Source organism: Crocodylus porosus, unplaced genomic scaffold (genome assembly GCF_001723895.1).
Source record: "Crocodylus porosus isolate Cpor-Errol unplaced genomic scaffold, CroPor_comp1, whole genome shotgun sequence".
NCBI lineage: Eukaryota > Metazoa > Chordata > Crocodylia > Crocodylidae > Crocodylus > Crocodylus porosus.
The window spans coordinates 26,173,467-26,194,020 of NW_017728948.1; the positions used below are offsets into that span (position 1 = coordinate 26,173,467).

The window sequence follows — 20,554 nt, forward strand, 5'->3', positions numbered from 1 at the left end:
CCCCTGGTGGGGGTTGGGGGGGCATAATTAATCCCCTCCATGCCCCCTAAGCCTTTATGAGGCCATGCTAGGATGGCTGAAGTCCTTGCCAGTAGGACAGGAAAGGGAAGGGAATAAACCCCTTCCTAGGCATCCTGACAAAGCCTGCTGCCACTCCCCCCCCCCAATGCCCAATGGGGTTACAGTGAAGGGGCAGGGAAAGGGTTAATTCTTCCCTCTTTCCCTTTTGCCCCCCCAGGAACTGCAGCTGGGGTCTGCCAGCCCTGGCCAGCCACAGCCTCCACTGCTTGCCTGAAGATGAGCAGACCTCAGCTGTGGGGGGCGGGGGAGGGGGGGGAGGAAAGAATTTATGCCCTCCCTGCCCTCTTTGCCTTAATAGGGCCACGCTGGGATGCATCTGGCCACGTTCCCACCCCTGCTTGGGCTACAGAGTGGAGAGATGGGGCCAGCCCTGCTCTTTCAGGTGTAGGGGAGGTGGAGCCCCCAGGACCAGCTGCGACAAGGCAGCCAGTACCCCGTCTCCAGGCTTGGGCTTAGAACACCACTGAACCCTTCTTTTTCGGTTATAATTTCATCAAGAAGTGGGATGCAAGTTGGGGGGGCCCATCCCAGGAAGCACAGAGGTACTCATGGTGCCTACCGATGTGATGGTGGTGTATTGGCCGGGAATTTCCTCAACAGAGGATCAGCAATCCCAACCTTGGGAAGGCCGCCATGCAGAGCTCCTTACCCAGGCCATTCAGGCAACAGGACAAGTGCTTGAGATGCAGCAGAGACAAGGGGCACACCAATACGAATGGATGCAACCTAACGCGTCCCTGTTTAAGATGCCCCGGATGATGACCCAGAAGCTTATATAGAGGCATTCAAGCGAACAGCTATACAGATCAGATTTCATCGCTCACAATGGGCTCACCAGCTAGGGACCCTAGTCATTGACAAGGCCCAGGCAGTATATTGAGTCCTGTCGTGGGGGGAAACCCATAATTATGACAGTGAAAGCCACCATCCTGTACAGGCTAGAAATCTCACCCAAGAGCTACAGGCAAGTCTTTAGGGCACGAAAGGCAAAACAGGTTAAGAGGCCCCAAAGCCTCATGCAATATTTGAGGGATGCCCTGAATAAATGGCTTCTGGCAAACAAATTCGATGAGGAGGAAGTGATAGACCAAGTCCTACTGGAACAGTTCCTGTGGGATTTGGAGGATGAGATGCAGACATGTTTAAGCCAGCACCAGCCACGGAACTGCAAAGAGGCACTCCGCCTAGTGAAAGCATTCGCCATCTCAGAAAATGGGCACAGCCACGGTCAGGGTTTACAGGCCCCAGTCATCAACCCCATACAGGAAGAGGAAAAGATGAGCCCTCAGAAAGGGATGGGGAGAGGCATAGTATGCTACTGCTGTGGCAAGGTCAGTCATGTCTCCAGGAAGCGTGGATTGAGCCCGAGTGAATTGAGCCACGTGACAACACCTGCCCCCCCTGCCGAGGGACAGGCTCAGGGACATAGAGCACAGAGAACCCATGAACCGCAGCTATGGGTCTGCGTCACAGGAGAGTGGATGGGAACGACATGGATTGGAGACCAAGCAGTCTGAGTGAACTTGAACACTAGGTGTTCGCAATCCCTACTCCACGCTGACTTAGCACCAAAGGTCAGTGTGAAGAGAACCAGCCCCCTCACTATGACATACATCCTGGGGAGGGAAAATGCACTTTGAGTGCTGCTACTTGTCTTTCAGGGTGATGGAGTTCCAGGGCAAGCTGAAGGTTGGACTGGCCCCCGTCACTGGCCTGCAAAGTGATTATAGGCTAGGAGTAGGACCCCATATATACAGCTTTGGAGCAGGTGAGAGCGGTGGAGGAAGAGAGGAAACGCCTGAGGAAAGGCGAGGGCTGGGCCAGAGAGATGAACACTCAACAGGGAAGAGATAAGGGGACATACATAAACTGGGAATGGGCAGCCAGTGCAGCTCAGTTCTGGTGGGCCCAGCAAGAGGATCCCAAGCTACACTGACTGGTGGATGAGGACCCCAGAAAAGGACCATGAGGTAAAGCAGCGGTCTTCTCTACTGGGTACAGAGGGGACAAGGGCTCGGGGCTGAGAAGTATCAACTAGTAGTACCGAGCCCATTCCAGTGACAGATCTGGCTGCTGGTGCACGACACCCCATTGTGAGGCAACCTAGGGCATAGTAAGATGAAAGCACGGATTGCCCACAACTTCTTCTGGCCCCACCTACAGGATGATGTAGGGCAGTGGGCTATGGCATGGCCCAAATGCCAAAAGAGCTCAACAGTGGAGGCCACCTAAGGCCCCTCTATAGCCAGTGCTGGTAATTGAGACTCCCTTCTCATGGGCAGCATTGGATATCGTAGGGCCCCTACCAAAAAGTCTTATGCAGGACACCAATACATACTGGTCCTGGTAGACTATGCCACATGATTCCCAGAAGCAGTGCCACTCAGATCTATTACAGCCCACTTAGGTAGCAGAAGAGTTGCTAAAATGGATTGCCTGGGTAGAGATACCTCACAAGATCCTCACAAACCAGGGAACCAATTTTATGTTGGGAATGATGAAGGCCCTATGTAATACCTTAGGCATTATTCATTTGAAGACATCCATCTACCATCCGCAGTCCAATGGGCTGGTGGAGAAGCTAAATGGAACAATCAAGAGGATGCTCCAGAGGTGCGCACAGGAGGACCCACATAAGTGGGACACTGTGCTAACGCCACTGTTGTTTGCACTATGTGATACGCTACAAGAATCGACTCAATTCTCACTGTTTCAACTCATGTACGGGCACAACCCGAGACGGTTGCTGCATATGATTGGGGAAGAATGGGAGAGACCGGTTGGACCCAGGGTCACAGCCAAATTTACTGGCAGGAATTACAGTAATGACTAGAGAGCACAAGAGATTGCTACCCAAAATCTACTGGAGTCACAGGAGCGGCAGAGGGCCCAGTATGATGTAGGGCAAAGCAGCGAGTATTCCAACCAGGAGATATGGCATTACTCATGCTTCCTACTAGGGCTGTGCGAGGCTTCAGACAGAGCTTCAGATCCAGAGAAGCTTTGGACACTTTGGGGTCCAAAGCAGCATGTCCAGGTCGAAGTGCTGGCCTCATTAGGCTTCCCAAAGCAGTTCGGAGCTTCCAAAGTGGTTCAGAGCTGCCTCGGAGATCCGGCCATATGGTATAATGGGGAAACAATAAAGTATCTATAACTTTGTTTTTTGTCTGATTTGGATGAAATTTTCAGGGCTGGTAGACTCTGCAAAGAGCATGAAGCCTACCAAGCTTCAAGAAGAACGGTGCAGGGGTTTGGGGGGGGGAACTGCACCTCAAGCTGTGGACAAGCAAAACTTTTCCTATGGGTGACAGCTGCAAGGATGGTGGCTCCAGCTGTGGCCATGATACCCGTCAGCTGTCAAAGAAATCAGTGCAGGGGAGTTCTGGGGCCCTGCACCCCTAGCTGCTGATAGACAAAACTCATGCCATGGGTGCTTGTGGGACTGACTCTCTCTGTCTTGGGGCATGGGAGAGACATTACTGCAGGCCTGGCTGCTAAGCTACTGTGTTACCAGTTACCAAATCATGATTCACTCAGGGACCAGCTCAATACACAGGACTTAGCTAATGTAGCCAGTTAATTGCCATCAATTAGCACCTACAAAACCAGGCTGAGGAAAGGAAAGAGTCAATACAGACAATCAACCGTCCCAAGACAAAAACATCAGTCCCAGAAGCACCCATGGCATGAGTTTTGTCTGTCAGCAGCTAGGGATGCAGGGCCCCAGAACTCCCCTGCACCCATCTCCTCCACAGCTGGCAGGTGTCATGGCCTCAGCAGGACACCAGTTTTGCTTGTCCACAGCTTGAGATACAGTTCCCCCCAAACCCTGCACAGACCAGGCTGGGGAAGTAAAGCACAAGATTAGGACTCCATCCAGGGTGCTAATCCAAGAAAGGTGGTGACCCACACCCCAACAACTACAATAAAAAGTCCATCAAGAAATAGACAAGATGCAAAAGCAAGGTATCATCTGCCCACCACAAAGTCCCTGGCACAGCCCCATAGTAACTGTCACCAAGTCCAATGGAATGCTCCAGTTGCTCATCGGCTATCAAAAGCTAAATGAGTTGGCAACGTTCAACATATTCCCCATGCTTCATGTTGCCCACCTCCTGGAGAGGATAGGGGAAGTGAGGTTCATGTCCACCACAGACTTAGCCAAGGGAAAGTGGCAAATTCCAAAGAACACACTGAATTGCATCAAGACCTCCTTTGGAACACCCTGGTGTTCATTCGAATTCCTGTGGATGCCATTTGGGCTTAACGGCGCTGAAGCCACTTTTCAAAGGCTGATGGATCTACTATTAGCGTCACGTGCAGCTTACCCGGCCACTTATATTGACGATGTAGTCATTTTCACAACAGACTGGCCTCGACACCTCCAGGCCCTGAAAGCCATCATAGGAGAGCCAAGAGCAGCTAGGATGACAGCTAACCTCAAGAATTGCAAACTCACCAGTCATAAGACTAAATACTTGGGATTCTGTGCAGGGCGAGAAAGGATCTGAACCCTGAAAGACAAAGTTAAAGCAGTACATCGCTTCCAAGAACCACAGAACTAACGGCAATTATGGGAGATACATCAACTATTATAGGAGATTCATACCGCACTTCGGAGCTAGCAGCAACCCTGACAGATGCCCTGCAAGGAAAATCTGCAAAGGCATCACAATGGACTCCCGAAATGGCTGAAAGCTTTGAGAAACTAAAGGAGGCAATGCATAGGGAAGTAGTGGTACATACCCCTGATTTCACAGCATCTTTTATCTTCCAGACCAATGCATCAGACAGCACACTGGGAGCACTGCTGCTTCAACAGCGAGAAGGAAAAGAGCATCCCATGGTGTTCACTAGCTGCAAGCTGAATGCAGCTGAGATCAGGTATGCAAACATAGAGAAAGAGTGCTTGGCAATTTGTTGGGCGATAAGAGTATTTTACATACCATCTGCTGGACCAGGAACTTTTAGTAGTGATGGACCATGCCCCATTATAATGGTTAATGAGGTCTCACACAGACAACACATGGATAACCCACTGGATGTTCGCCCTACAACCATTAAATTCACAATGGCTCATCAACCTGGCCAAAACAAAAAAAAACCTTGTGCCCAACTTTCTTTCTAGATGCATTAAATCAGGATGACTCCATCAAGGAAGTGCGGCAAACACATGAGGAACACCACCAGTTGGCAACAGACGATCAGCGAGATGTCATGGCGTCACAAAGCAGCTTAAAGGGGGAGGTCTGTGGTGGCGTCAGCCACTCCCAAGGACCGGAAGCACCAGGGACAAACCCCAATGCTCTGGGAGGTAGATCCCAGGACCCTGGCACTGCAGAAAACTTACCAGAGAAGCAGAACAGTTCAGCAAGTGGGTCATGAGACCTGGTCCTGCAACAGCATTTTAAGCAGCTGTCAATCAAGTTCAGCGGTGGCTGGCTGATGGCTGCAGCTGTGGGCCATTTAAAAACGCCGACAGATGCCAACAGAGGTGAGAAGCCGAGCTTGCTGGGCTGTGACCCACCCGAGCAATAATTACAAACTGCCCTGCAGTGAGCAGGTAAAGGCAGTGTTGGAGAGCCAGGCAAGGCTTGTCAATCCCAAGCTCCACAAGAGCAAGCTTGGGGTCAGTCACCAACTCTAGGACACGGGCAGGGTCTGGCCCACCCAGGCCTGCAGAGGGCACCTTAAGCACAAATCTTGTGCTTGGATCAAGCAGAATTGAGGATCTGCAGTGAGGGGAAGGCTGCAACCATGAGCCTGTACTGTGAGCAGAAACCAAAGAGGCTGGGTCCCTTGGCTGTAGAAGGAAAGCTGGGACCACAGGCTGGCACAGCGTCACAACAACACTTACAGTTGAGTGGACGGACTGTAGGGGAGGCGGAGCCTCAGGACCAACCATGACAAGGCAGCGAGTACCCCGTCTCCTACACCTCTCCAAAACTATTGTAGAACAGTGACTCTCAACCAGGGAGCCTTGAGATTCTTTTGAGGGTTTCACCAGGTCCAAGATAATGTTAGCACTACTAGGTGTGCAAGTATGAGTCACAAGATAAACCCAGCGATTTCAAACAAATTCACGGTGTCACAAACTTTCTAACCCACTGTGGTCTTTCTGAGTTCTTTGCAACAGAAGAATTACCCTCTTATTTTTCTGTAGTCAAAAGTGAAAGCAAAAACTAAGAACTGATATTTTCTGAGGGGTGCTAAGTCTAACAAAGTTGAGAACCACAGCTCTTAGGTGCCACCCTGCCCTATCTTCTGCTGAATATGCAGCAAGTTAGGCCATCTTTACTGAGAAGGCACTTTATTTTCCTTGCTTACTTAATCATTTGCCTCTCTGATAGGACTAATAAGAGATTACCAATACCTAGCAATGATGTTCTCTGGGAACGAGACTGTTTACCTCATGATTAAAAAAGAGCAGACAACCATCTAATGCCAGGGCAGGCAACCTCTGGCCTCTGGAGCAGCTGGGAGGGTTGAGGCAAGAGGGGGCAGGAGTTCTCTTCCTGAACCACCTGTGTTTCCAACAGAGGAGGAGCTCTGCCCTGCACCAGACCACAGCTGAGCAATGGGATAAAGCGACAGCAGCAGCCAGATCCTAATGCCCAGCCACCTCCCACCCAAACTAGATCATTCCAGCCTCCACTGCTGACCCCTGATCTAACGTAATAAAAGATGGTGAAAATAATATATTTAGGTTGTTAATTTCTTATTATATCTTCCTATTGTTAATATAGGTATATTAACAATATACAGCAGTCATAAGAATAATACATTAAACACATTAAATAAATTTGTAAAGTTAGATCATAAGAGATGTCTCCATCTGCATGCTTAAATGATGTTTACTTAGTACCTTTCAAACAGAAAAATCCCAAAGCTCTAACCACTATTATTATTTCAGCCACCACTGAAATGAAGTCAACACACCATTCTAGGCCAGCAACATTTTAAAAAAACAAAACAAAAAACAACAGTTTCAAGAAGGAGCAAATTGCAACTTCGCCAACTGAAACCACATGGGAAATGAGAATGCACGCTGGAATTTGACTGGAACACCAGGGTTTCACTACCATTGTAAAACATGGGACAAGACATCAGCAGCTGCCTCAGTCAAAAGATGGTACCTCCCACAGTAGCATAGCATGAAGCTCTACCCTGGAGAGTCAATTCAGTTCTTACTCAAAGGGAAGAGTGCTTCATACAGCATTTTTCTGTTGCATCTGGACTTTGTATGGATTTCCTGCCTCAAAAGGTATGAGCAGAATCAACTGCCTGATAATGTAATCAAACCAAATTGTGGCCTAAAATTATGTGAGTGGAAAGCAATTTGAAATGATTTCTACAGCTCATACTGTATCAGTATCTGCCATTTGCTCCGATACTACAATGGCATTCCCTGCATTCACATGGAGTCCATTCAACTTTACACAAGACAGCACAACCACAGCAGACTTTCACATGCAGTAAGTTGTATGGTCAAAATCTTCCATGGTTATGTTCCTTGGGAAGGCTTCCTGTTGTATACAATGCAACAAGTAAATTATCGGTTCTTAATAATCAGCTACACAGATGACAGACAGCACCATCTGCTTTAACACCCAAAACTACAGCTTTTTGCATACTCTCCAGAAACTTAGGGATAAATCTTACTTTATCTTAACGCAACTAAGTAACATTTACACAGCTGTTTTTGACATTTATTCACAGTTTGGATTCTATGAGTCTGGCAGAACAGGACTGCTCTGCGTGCATACCTGCTAGAAGTAAAACAATAGAGAAGGAGGAAGAGAAGGAGGATGGCAAACCCATTTTTTAACCTAACATTTAGAGCATTTATCCAAGAAGCAGAAGACTTGTGCTCTAGGGTCCCCTCAGAGATCTGAACTTGCTTCTCAGAAAAATGCTCTAAGTCACTAGATCAAGGGCTAGACACTGGCTAAGGCACTCTTTAGCCCTCCTCATGAAGCTGGTCCATGGCACTTTGAATTTAAGTCACTGGATTAAATTGGACCAATACCATTAGGATACTTTCAACCCCACTGTGATTAGAGGCTCAAGCTAGAACTTAGGACCCCATCTTAGAGCACTGTCCAATCTTTGCTTTGACTTGCTCCCCTCCTTCTTTCCTAACATGTCTTCCCTGCCTGGCTGGCCAGTGGCCTGGCTTCAAACAGGTGCTCTGGATAATGCCGCCTATTCTGATATTTATGCAATGTGCAACCACATTTATTTCACACCTAAAAAGGCTGATTGTGTGTTTAAATATTAACTATTTCTGTTAAATTCTGTCCAAATGGAGAGAGATACAGAACCCACTTTGTTTTTAAAGCATGTATTTAGAATTGGATCAAGCAGAATTGGAAAATGTATAGAGGGGCAACCAAAATGCCAAAGAAGCACACCTAGGTAAATCCCCACTGTAGATCTGTCTGCCACTTTTGGCATTTGAGAAAGAGAGGAAAAAGTGCCATTATGTATGGATAGGCTGACCTTTCTCCACAGGAATAATTAGGAGAAACCTAGGTAGAACACTCAGGTGACAGCACCTATACTGCCATTCCCAGAAGTGTTTAAAGCAGCTGGAAACATTGGCACATGAACTACTGTGAGGTAAAACAAGTTTGTGAACTTACTGTGGAGTATGCAATGCACTGTAACTTCCCATATGCTTACTCTTACTCCATAGTTAGTGTGAGGTAGCTTACCCCTTAATAGAAGTGCTGTAAGCTGCCTCACATTTACAGTGAGACAAGTGTGGACACAGGCGCTTACTGAACTTACAGACAATTCATACCCCACTTCCTTGCAGTAACTTGTTCATCTGCCTTAAGCCATAGGCCTACAAACTGGTTAGTTAACTCATGGCAAGTCAAGCTGTCAGCACATGACAACCTCAGAAGTTGTTTAGTTCCATTACAATAGTGGCAAATCTAGGCCTGGACAAATTAGTGATAAATCTGTCACTCTTTCAAAACCATATCTTTCAGTAGAGCCTACTGATTTCCCATGCTTTCAAATGTACAGTATGTTTACCTGTATACAGCAAAACTACAATGGGATACAGGCTTTTCGCCATGCGCTTCACCTCTCCATTTGCGTGTCATCCACAGCCTTTGAAGCCAAAACCCCATCAACCTTCTATTGGAATTAAGGGCATAACCTGATTACATGTTTTTGTAAATCCCGCTAAGCTCCTATTTCTGTACTGAGGCACTTGATGTAGATTTAGAAATGTATTTAAGTAAATAGCATCCTGAAGTTTTGATTTCAAGACAGTAAGTCTGGGAGTGATAATTCATTATAGGATTTTTGCTTCAGAATCCGTATTTAATATATGCAGATTACCATGGCCAAATATTCGACATGCATGAAACTGTTTCATTTCTAAAGAAAATACTTCCAGGTTTGAAGCCTTACAAAAACAAAAACAAAAACATATGGAATATGTTAACATATTACCTAACACCAAAATAAGACAATTCCAATTAAAAGAGCAACAGATCAGGTTACAGAATTTCTATTTGAATACTTAAAACAGTTGACTTCTGGACATCACAGATTTCTATATTTCAGTCCTTCATGCTAGTATGACTGTTCTTCTAAAGAAAAGAATAAATGTTGGGTCTAATATTAAAAGGTGACCTTACAATTGTTATTGATAATAAGGCTTAACCTCCCAACAATTTCACATGGGTACTGTGAGATGGACAGCAGGTACATACAAGGATTTGTTGTGCCTACCTATTCCCTTTCTTTAGATGTCATTATGCATTTAAAATGAATAGCTCTCTCTCCTCCAATCTCCCTGAGATGACCTATTTTAATCTCAATTTATTTTCTGTTCAGCCATGCTTTCAAGCTCATGCAGTCTAGAAAGAAAGAGAATAAGGCTTCTTTTGGTGCTGTTTCATTCGTCCTTCAATGGAGACTCAGAATCAATGCTAAAAAAAAGAAGTAGCCTGAACAACCCATGGGAAAAAACAAGTCATATACAAGTTGGAGTAATCTGTACGATACTTGAGAGGTGAGACAACTGCCACTAGTTTATAAGAAAGCTGAAAAAAGAATAAGTGCTATAGTGGGTCAGAGCAATGGTCCATCTAGACTGGTATCCCACTTCAAACAGTGGCAGAAGTGGATGCTTTAGAGGAAGAACATCGACTCAGATGCATTTAGAGTGATCTACCTACCATTACCCTCCCTGCACCCACCATTATTGGTTTAGAGATACCAAAAGAAGCATCTGTAATTGTTCTGTTCAACATCTATTAACAGGTCTACCATTCATTAATTTGTTTAGTCCCTTTTTGAATCTGGCTGCACTATCTGCCTCTACCACCTCCTGTGGTAAAAAAATCCCACAAGCTGCTTGCGTGTTGTACAAAGTACTTTTTGTTTTTAGTTTTAAACCTATCTCCTGCTAACTTCAGCAGGTGTCCCCTAGTTCTAGTACTCTGGGACTTGGTGAACAATAGTTCTGTGTTTACTTTGTCCAGACTACTCAGTTTTATAGGTCTCCATCATACCCCTCCACCCCTCTTCTTTCCTAAACTGGAGTGCTAGACTTTTCAGTCTCTCCTATTATGGCAACTGCTTCATACCCCTGAACATTTTGGTTGCCCCTCTGTACATCTGCCAATTCTACTTGATCCAATTCTAAATACATGCTTTAAAAACAAAGTGGGTTCTGTATCTCTCCATTTGGACAGAATTTAATAGAAATAGTTAATAATATTTAAACACACAATCAGCTTTTTCAGGAAATATACATCACAATGTGAACTTTTTAAAATTATTGTGATGAAAAAATTCCTAAGATTCTCCTGAAACAATAAAATAAGTTATCAGTCTTATGTCTTTCATTTGCTTACTTAGTTCATTTGACAACACTTTGTGAATAGTCCTTGCTTCAAGGTAGCCAGCTTTCCTGTTGCTCAATAGATCTTTCACAAGGAGAAAAATAATTTTCATTAAAAGGGAGAATGTTATAAGACCACAAAAACTACTTGAGTGACATGGAGTCAGGCTTGATGTCTAAAGACAGCTTAACTATTTTTTATTTTTGAAAGTGACAAAGTGGTAAAGTTAATGACAGTTTCAGCCTTTACCCTGTACATCCTAGAGTCTCCTTTAATTGGAAGTATCCTCTGTCTAATAGAGTGATGCAGGAATTCAGTTGTAACCCAAGTCCTAGGACCCTATTCTTCCATTAGCTGTGAGAAGTAAAGAGGAACAAATCAAAGTAAAATCATTTCACATGTTTTTCTTTTTAACGTATAGGGTAAAAGGTATTATTGCTCATGGTATTTATTGCAACTGCCAAAAATAGAAGAATGTAGTAGACAATCAGATATCACTGTGCCAGAATAATGAGCACACACAACGTCTAAATAAAGTATATACTGCAACAGTATTTTAAGTTGCTTAGTTAGCTTTTAGAACAAATTTAATTTTTTCACTATATAGCAGTTCTGCAAAAATCAGCTACCTGGTTGCCTCCTTTTTCTACCCTCTTATAACCCCAGTGGCACGTATGAGCTTAATGGTGTAGGATTGCTCTTAATTTCCTCCTTCTACTTTTTCCCCTCAGGGGGCATCTACTCTCAAAGCAAGCACTATATCTACCATGTGGATATCCAAATAGCCTATACTATTTACTAAGACTGCTTTTTTCAAACACGCTACAATACATGGAAACATGCATCTGTTTTGGAGACTGGTTAGGGTTCTACAAACTAGCACCTCTCCTTCCCCACCCCAATCAATTTAAACAAATTTCACCATAGCAAAAATAAGACTTCACATGCATTAGTGAAGTAAAACTTAATTTTAAGCAGATGTCTAATTTTTTTTATGATCTATGGTTTCCTGAAAAAAATATAATTATGAGAACAATTTTTAGTAAACCTGACAATAACTTGAATTACAGTGACTATTTTTACTGTACCTGGGCTCCATAGATATATTTATCCAACATCTTGCCTCCTAGTGTTTGCCCACCTATATCCCACAATTGAAGAGTAACATTCACATTTCCTGGGGGAGAAAAAAAATAGAGAAATTAACTAACTTATTTAGAGAACTTGTATTTAAGCATATTCAAGGATGTAGCAGAAGCTTGTATAAAACACTAGTATACAAGTAAACAGTTTTCACAAACAGCACCGTCTATACCAAATAATATTTAGACACATCAAAATACTTAGAGGGATATATCAACTGGAAGAAAAAAAAATTAAAAAGGTTCCTACTCTAAGTATTAGATCAGGTAGAAATAAATAGATATGAACATTTCAGTGTAAACAGACACTGAAGGAAAAGAACTAGAATTGTGCACAGGGCAATTTCCCTAAGTGAAGTTTAAAAATACACTTCAGTGAAGCAATTTGAAAATAAGTTTTACAAAAGAAAATTTGACAAGAAAGCAACTGCACTGTCCTTCATTTCCAGTGATATCAAACTAAACTATGCATTTTATACCTGGAAAGCTTATTAAACTTTCTTAAAATATTTAGAAGCTGGAAAATGCATACAAATAACGATTTTGTCAGTGCTGTTCCCAATACTACTGTGCAGCCAATGGATTATAATGCATTATTAGATTATCATGGAATTATTAACAGAACCCTATTTTCAGAGTGAAAAAAACTTCTTACTCCATAAAATCTGAAGAACCCCAATACTAACCACTTGGCCACAAACCTCACTTTACTTACAATTTTTCACTCTTTGAGAGTGTTTTCAAAGCCAGTTAACAGACCATCCTTTTTGGTTCATAATTCCAAACAATTTTAATGTGAATTTTTAACTCATAATCTATATTTTAGATTAAAAGTTTGGGTACGGGGGAAGAAGGGGGAGTTTCCTGTGCTGTAAAAGTTTGCTGCTGTCTATGCAAGCATGCCAAATTAGTATGCATGCAGTTTTTAAAATACTTGTACCTTACATCCAAATTCAATGATCTGCTAAACCAGATAATTTAGCAGAACTACATTCTATAGGCAAATAATGACAAATGACGACAAATACCTACATCCTGATTTACATCAACTACATAACGCATTAAGAATTTTGACTGTCATCTTTTGCGATCAGTTTAACACTGCCAGAGCTAAACTGAGTAGCACCATATTCTAGCCCAGTTAAGATCAATATAAATTTTCAATAACGTAAATACACAGCTTAGGCTAATGGTATTTATAAAGTACAAAAATAACTTCTTGTGAATTATTGCACCTAAACAAAAACACTATAAAAAAAATATACAACTGATGATACCCTAAGTAACAAAATTCAAAGTTTAATACATTTTAAAATAATCAGTCACTTGATATCAGACAAAGGAAAACAGCACAATATTATGGATCATGAAAACAACAATCTTAAATTTAAAACTATTGTTACTTAAAAAATACAAATTTTATATTACTGAACAGTATCTTCCATTCACCCATCAATGAGCAGAAGATTTACAAGGAACTATCATTAGCGTTGAGTCCCATAAATGCATAGCCTGCTTGTTAAGAAAAACGAATCTCACTGGTTTGTTACTACAGATACAAGTTACAAATGTATAAATAGATATGTATTGTGTTACAAAGCACAGCTGATACATGCGTATGACAACCTCATTTTATTTTGGTTAAGTGTTCAAACTTTAACTTGTTCTTAAAAAATAAAAAAGTCAGTAGCCAGGATTTCACATACATTCTGCAAGATTCAATTCATGCAGAAGAATGTAGAAACTCTACCTTTTATTTACTGAATCTCCTTTTATGAAATCCCCTTCTAAAATTATAAAAATGGAATCTTTAATGCAATCAGAGGAAACTGAACACTCAAAGTAAATTTAAACTTTTCACTTGTAGAAAAAGCATATCTGTTCTGATAGTGCATTTACCAGCTTAGTGACTCGTTTAAAGCCTAGAACATAAATCTGCAGTACCTACAGACAGCACAGGACTGTCTTCCATAACTTATCTGGCACAGACAAACTGGTGAATCAGCACTGTAAAGCAACTATGCTGCTTCTTCAGTGGGTAACCAAACTAAACATACTCAAAAGCCCACCAGACAAGGCATGCTGCTGCATTCTACATCTGACTTGGCTGAATGATTTTTCCTGACAATTTTCCATTTAATTCTCACCAGATACACGGAAAAATATTTTAGAAATACTATAACTTTCAAAAACAACAGTTTTTATATGAACAATTTTGTACTAAAACGTTTTTAAATTATTTCCAACTGTATTCGCACCCCCAAAGACAGAGTAAAATAATAGGTTCAATACTGGGATAACCGGGTCAAATTATCTGACCTCTGTATATAGGAGATCAAACGAGAGGATTTGTCCCTTCTGGCCTTAAAATACATAACTGTGAAGTATTATTTTTCTTCTGTTGACTACAAAATAACCCCCAGGAAAATCCTTTTTTTCACCCAAAAATAAAGCCCACGTGTTTCCTTCATCGAGGTGGTTCCTGACTTTAATTAAGACTATATAAGTTACTGAAATTCATCCTGCTATCTATAAAAGGAGAAATTATAACCACCTCTTCCATTTAATACATTTTTGCCAGACTATATGTATTGTATAGCACCTAATCTTGCCCCCCACCCCTTTTTTTTTTTTTTTTTTTTTTTTTTTTTTTTTGGAGGAACAGTATGAAAAAAACACTCAACTCTTTAAAATTGAATCATCAACTATGGTAACAACTTCTTAAATGCATGAAATGTAAATCTCCTATTAACTGACACATGTAAAGGAAGCATATATTAACTCGTGAATGGCAGTATGGGGGACACACAACACAACCTAAATACAGATGAGGGAAAACTTAAACTGATAATTATTGCTTTCAAAATGTAGGGCATTCTCTGAAAGCATCAACATCTGTGTGCCAGTAAGCAGTAACGATTGAAGAATTTCCAAGAAACTGCATATGGTTTACAAATAGTAAATAAGAAAAACATGTGTATACCTTACTTTGTAGAAAATAGCATGCAGTAGGAAGCTACAAATGTGTAAATGAAGCAACAGGAGTGCAGGTATCAAGGTCTGAAGTAAAGCCACTGAGAGAATTCAACAGTGACCTTGTAAAAGTATACTTGGTGAATTGGTTAACCTTACTTAAAGTGCTGCAGTCAAGATGGAACTAAAAACATAAGTCTGCCCACTTCTTGTAGTAAAGACTTAAAAAACCTTTTCACAGTAGAACCCTGTTTACTGGACTATACCCACAACCTTCCTGAAAGTATTTTGACTATGGCTCTTAAGAAGCTCTATCAGCAGAACCTCTGACTAACAGATACACTATTTTAAGCAATAAAATTTGCACAGTGGTTGCATCCAGACTATACAGCATACTGGATCATGAAATATACTGAAATGGATTAGTATTTGGAAAGTAATTACCTTGAAAAAAGCTGCACAAAGAGAATGTGTGACTATTTAAACACAGAGTTGTACTGTTCACAATTAAAACCAATTAAAAAAATACTTATTTGTATTAAATTATTGTTTTGTTTCATTGACTGATAAAAGAGTCTACTTTTTACAGTGAAGTTACTGACAAAATTAAAGAGCCCAAGACTACTGATACTAGTATTCTATTTTATTCAATAATACCATGTTGCAAGTTGTTTTTTAAATGAATCTTACCCCATATTATGAGGATAGTAAAATAGGTTTGTTTGGTTTTAAAACTGCATCATTTAAAAATCTGAAAAATCTACTTCTATTTAAATATAAAATAAATTAAATTTTGCAACAGCAAAAATTGATCAACCACCTGTTCTACTACAGAATACAAGCTAGGGCATGTTTTTCTATTGACACATCCCTCAAGTTTTGTCCAGTAGTATAAAATTTACCTTTTAGTTAAAATACAGACAATACTGTAAAATCAAAACTAGTTGTTTAAAAAAAAAAAAAAAACCCACCTAAGAAAGTAAAATAATCTATTTATTGAGGTACTGCATTCCATAGTATTACTCTTGCACTTTCAAACTTGCCTCCAAAAAATCTGCCTCTTCCATTAAAAATGTATGAATACATAGATGCAGATTTATCAATAGACAAATTAAAAAAAAAACCACTGGGGTGGAAATGTTTCTTTCCCAGTATGCTATTTTGCATGAATAAGTATAATTTTTTCTATTGTACGTAGAAAGAAATGAAAAAAATGGCAAGCAGTCATTATCCTGGATGTTCTAGATGGTGTTTATATTTAGGCTCCTACTTTATGACAAACTAGTTAAAGAACAAAACAATAAATGGAGGGGGCAAGAGGTTGATATTTCTCCAAGTTTCCACCCCACAAGAATATTTAGAATCCCAATAATGTACTAATAGCTTCTGTATGCTTAACAGCTAGAAAAAAAATTGCAAAAATACAAGTTCTCAGCATGCACGCTGCATGATTTGTGTACACATTCCATTTGCAAGTGCTGCAGCAAGTCTTCTACATACTTGTATTTCTAGAAGAGCAGACAGGACAATAAAATATTTCTCATTCCATTTTATAGAGAATAAGCACACAGACTTAGAACTTAAACCAGGCACAGAAGAGTACAGTGGAATAATTAAACAAAGAACAAAATAATCTTTTTATAGTCCTACATTCTATTTCACTTGGGTACAAAACAAACATGATTTTTGAAAATTATTGACAAAATAGAACTGTAATAAAAGTAATGTTCAGAAGTACATACATTTTAGACCTAAAATATATTTCATTTCAGGTTTGCTATTTGTATGTCACCAAAATAATAAGGATAGAACTTGCATCGACTTTATCAAAACTAACTGCAATCTTAGTACTTAAAAATGCTTTCTCCAGCTTTGGTTTGTTACGCTCACCAGGCTAAATTGCTTTTAATGAAATACTATCATGCTTACAAATTGAACCACCACAAATTAATGAAAGCCTCAGTTTAGACCCCCAATTGTTCAGAAGCAAACTTTAAGTAGCAACCATTCTTTTTTATTATTATTTCTTTGCATTTTCCATGCAGCATGCTGCAACTGGCATCTAAATAGTTTCTTTGCCGAAGTGAAACATCTTGAATGCTCAAACTGTATTTTTATGAGTGCCGAGGGACCCTAAATTTTAGTGGTCTATTAAATGCCAGCAATTTCATGCTGCCTTGCATAAAACAGCATTCACATATTAGAGCACAGCGATTCCATAGCTACATTATACTTCTCCCCCACAACACAAATACAAAGTTCAGTATACTTTTTTTTTTAAATTATAGATCTTTCAAAAAACTTACGTTTGTAGGTAGTTCATTTAAAGTTATATTTTATTTACTCTTTTGCATTATTACACTATCCACTTGAATAAAATGCTCAATTACAGTATCCACTTGAATAACATTCTGTATATTTTTATCAAAAGTAATTTTTAAAAGTATAGCTAAGGGAACTTTTTGCAGAACTTAATTTGTTATTCATAAAAGACCTATAAATATACAATCCTTTGCCACTTGGTATCTACATACTAAGAAATAGAATTAAAAAAAAAAAATCACGAATTATCTTTTCTGAAAGCAAAGCAGTATATAAGCTTATTCTATGTACCGCATTTTCAAGACCTTATCTCTGCAAGTCTTAGTGTCGCAAGTACTTTCCATGTTAGGTTCTTTATTCTCTTACCTGGCAATGTTATTCTTTTCAAAAAGAAGTCCAATCCTACAGTTTGTTTATACTGTTTCCCAAAAGCTTCTTGGGCAAAACGTGTGGCTAAGGATGTCTGAAAACAGAACCAGATCAAATTAATTTGGTATATGAAAGTCAACAAGCCCAATGTAAAAGCAGAGTTATGAAATAAGAGTCAAGTAATTTTCTAATCAATGCCTGCTGATAGTAGTTATTGCTTGTCTGTATTAGCAAACAGACAAGCATTCCAGTCAGCTGAAAATACAGCAAAAGATATTATAATAGCATGGTATGTATATAAAAAGAAGCCATAATGTTGCGTTTCCTTTACATTTTTTTTAAATATTACAATATTGAAAATCCATAATTTTACACCATTTCTGCATGCTATTAGTACACAAAAATGAAGTGATGCAATTCCTACCCATAATTATACTTTAAGCAAGTTCTGATTTGTAGAATAACCAGCTCTTGTCAGAATACAGCAGTTATTACGGGAACAGGCATTTGCCCCCTACCACAGACCTATTGGGGCTCTCTGTGGATTCAAGGATATGACTTATCTGGCAAACATGTACATGCATTAAAAGGTTATATAAAACTGTGTATACACACACATTTTCATATTCATACCCTTAAACAGTATGCTGGAAACTGTTTTCCTAAATATTAGATTTTACAAAACTACATTTACAACAATGTGGTCTGCTATACAACTGTTTTCTACCACAACAGACAAAATATTTATTAAAACATTTGTGAAAAGAAGAGAAATAAAAAAAGACAGAGTGTATGTGTACACACAGACCATAGTATAGGACATCAACTAACTATATGCATACTTACAACTTTTGAAAGATTAATAGACTTCATTAAAATTCATGCCATGCTACATGCACGCACACACACCTCTGTATTGCAAATGAGTGCCAAGCATTTATTAAATGTCTTGTTAACAAAAAGTCTACAAATCTGAAAACAAAGCAAAGCAATGCCAGAAGTTTTTTTACATTTCTATACTTATGTGTACAAAAAAAATAAAATAAAAATAAAAATAAAAAGATTTCAGGTAACAGCTTCAAGAAGTCTTTCCACTACCAAAAACTGACAGTCAAAATGAGCAAAAAAGGAATCTAAGCAACTCTTCAGTTTATTAAGACTTAAAAAAGAAAAAACTAAAGTGCTGAAATTAAAAACTGGTATTAGAAACTATCAAGTAAATATTAAATGCCTATAAACAATATACAATAATCCTGTAAGGAAAAACACATAAGTTGCAATACTATTACATAATACAATATGGAAAAAATAAAAGACACTAGAAGTTTGTTGTAGAAAAATAAATTAAAATTGTGTACCCTATATGCATAAAAAGTTACCTTTATGTCATAGCCAGGGGAGTCAACAACCAAGGTGCAAACATGAATAAGAAAATATTTTTTCAGAAAGCTATAAAGTTGTTTTAAAAAAATAATACAAAAAGTTGCTTGATTGCCCATTCAAATTTGGATAAGTGTCAGAACAATAGGTATTTTGAAAGCAAACAATATTTTAGAACCTTAACCAAAATCCATTAAAAATGGTAGGAACCTCTCCTTTTACTTCAGAGAACACAAACTTATAGAAAACTAAGAAAATATTTTTTTAAATGGCCAATACAAATGGTATTCTCTCAGGGTTCCTAGTGAAAGGTTGAGGACCACAGAAGATGAGTCTTAAGGACACTCCAATTGCTCCCTCTGGCTATTATTTTACATGCGTATTCAGAATAAAAGCTTAACACAGATTTTGACTGGAATATTAAAAACTCAGTAACACTAATTTTGTAATCTCAATACTTACACTTAATAACCTTTTTTATTTGCATATGAAACAGATATTACTGGCAGACTTATAAAAAAAATGTGTTGCAGAAATGCACTCTATACCTTTTTCCTCCTGTAAACTGAATGCTACTTTGCAAAACATGTAGGATGCTCTTCTTGAAATTTTTCCTTTTATTATGAAATAATGACTAGCATCTTAGATGCGGAACAAAATATCATCTGACTTTAGAAAATACAGAATCTTAATTTAGATTCACATTAAATAAGCAACCATTCCCTTCTTGTTTTAAAGGGTTCAATAAATATTAACTTTATCAGTCTGCAACACCTGATATTCCCTAAATGTTTCTAGGGGTGTTAATAAAAATAAACAACACACATTCAATCGACAGCCAGCCAAATATCACAACAAATAATCACCAGCATGGCAAAGTTCTCTTTATAGGAATTTATAGCAGAAAATCATTGACTAACTTCTTTTTAAATACTTTAAACAAGTGTTAGGGCTCATGAAAGGTGTTGAATTGCCAGCTTTGGAGACTGGAGTCCTCTATTTATTCATGGAGTAAGTATTTATCCACAAGAATACTAACAGCAGCAGTTCAAGTTTCTCCACATCAACAAATGGAGAAATATGCTCAATGATGCTTTTCTGTAATCCCAGACCTTCTTCCAATACTAAAAATTATTTTCTACAGCCATTCTTGCAAAAGCTTAATGAAGAATATTGCCAGTATCTGTATTGTTTGATCAAGGTAAAAAATAAGTTGTATTTTGTTTAATTAGCTCGTAAAAATCATCCAACCTTCCAAGAAAAAGGATCAGTTTTTCAGTCACTTTAAGGTTTGCCCACCCCCAGAATTTCATCAATAAATCTGGAGAGGTTTTTGGATTAGGGGATTTTGTAAGGAAGCCTGGCCCTCATTCCCTTCTTGACTAACACCCAAGTAGAACACCAACTGTGGTGTTC

The 20,554-nt window shown here is 39.6% G+C and overlaps 1 protein-coding gene across 3 annotated transcripts in view; it reads right to left on the bottom strand.

The window, feature by feature from the left end:
• The window catches only part of RAB28 (RAB28, member RAS oncogene family), a 101,626-nt gene that overhangs the window by 72,316 nt on the left and 8,756 nt on the right, over window positions 1-20,554 (bottom strand). For all 3 annotated transcript variants that reach the window (XM_019553269.1, XM_019553270.1, XM_019553271.1), the window contains exons 2-3: window positions 17,756-17,852; window positions 12,041-12,129 (exon numbers count right to left, since the gene is read on the bottom strand). In XM_019553269.1, the coding sequence (XP_019408814.1) occupies window positions 12,041-12,129; window positions 17,756-17,852 (186 nt within the window). The remainder of the gene's footprint in view (window positions 1-12,040; window positions 12,130-17,755; window positions 17,853-20,554) is intronic.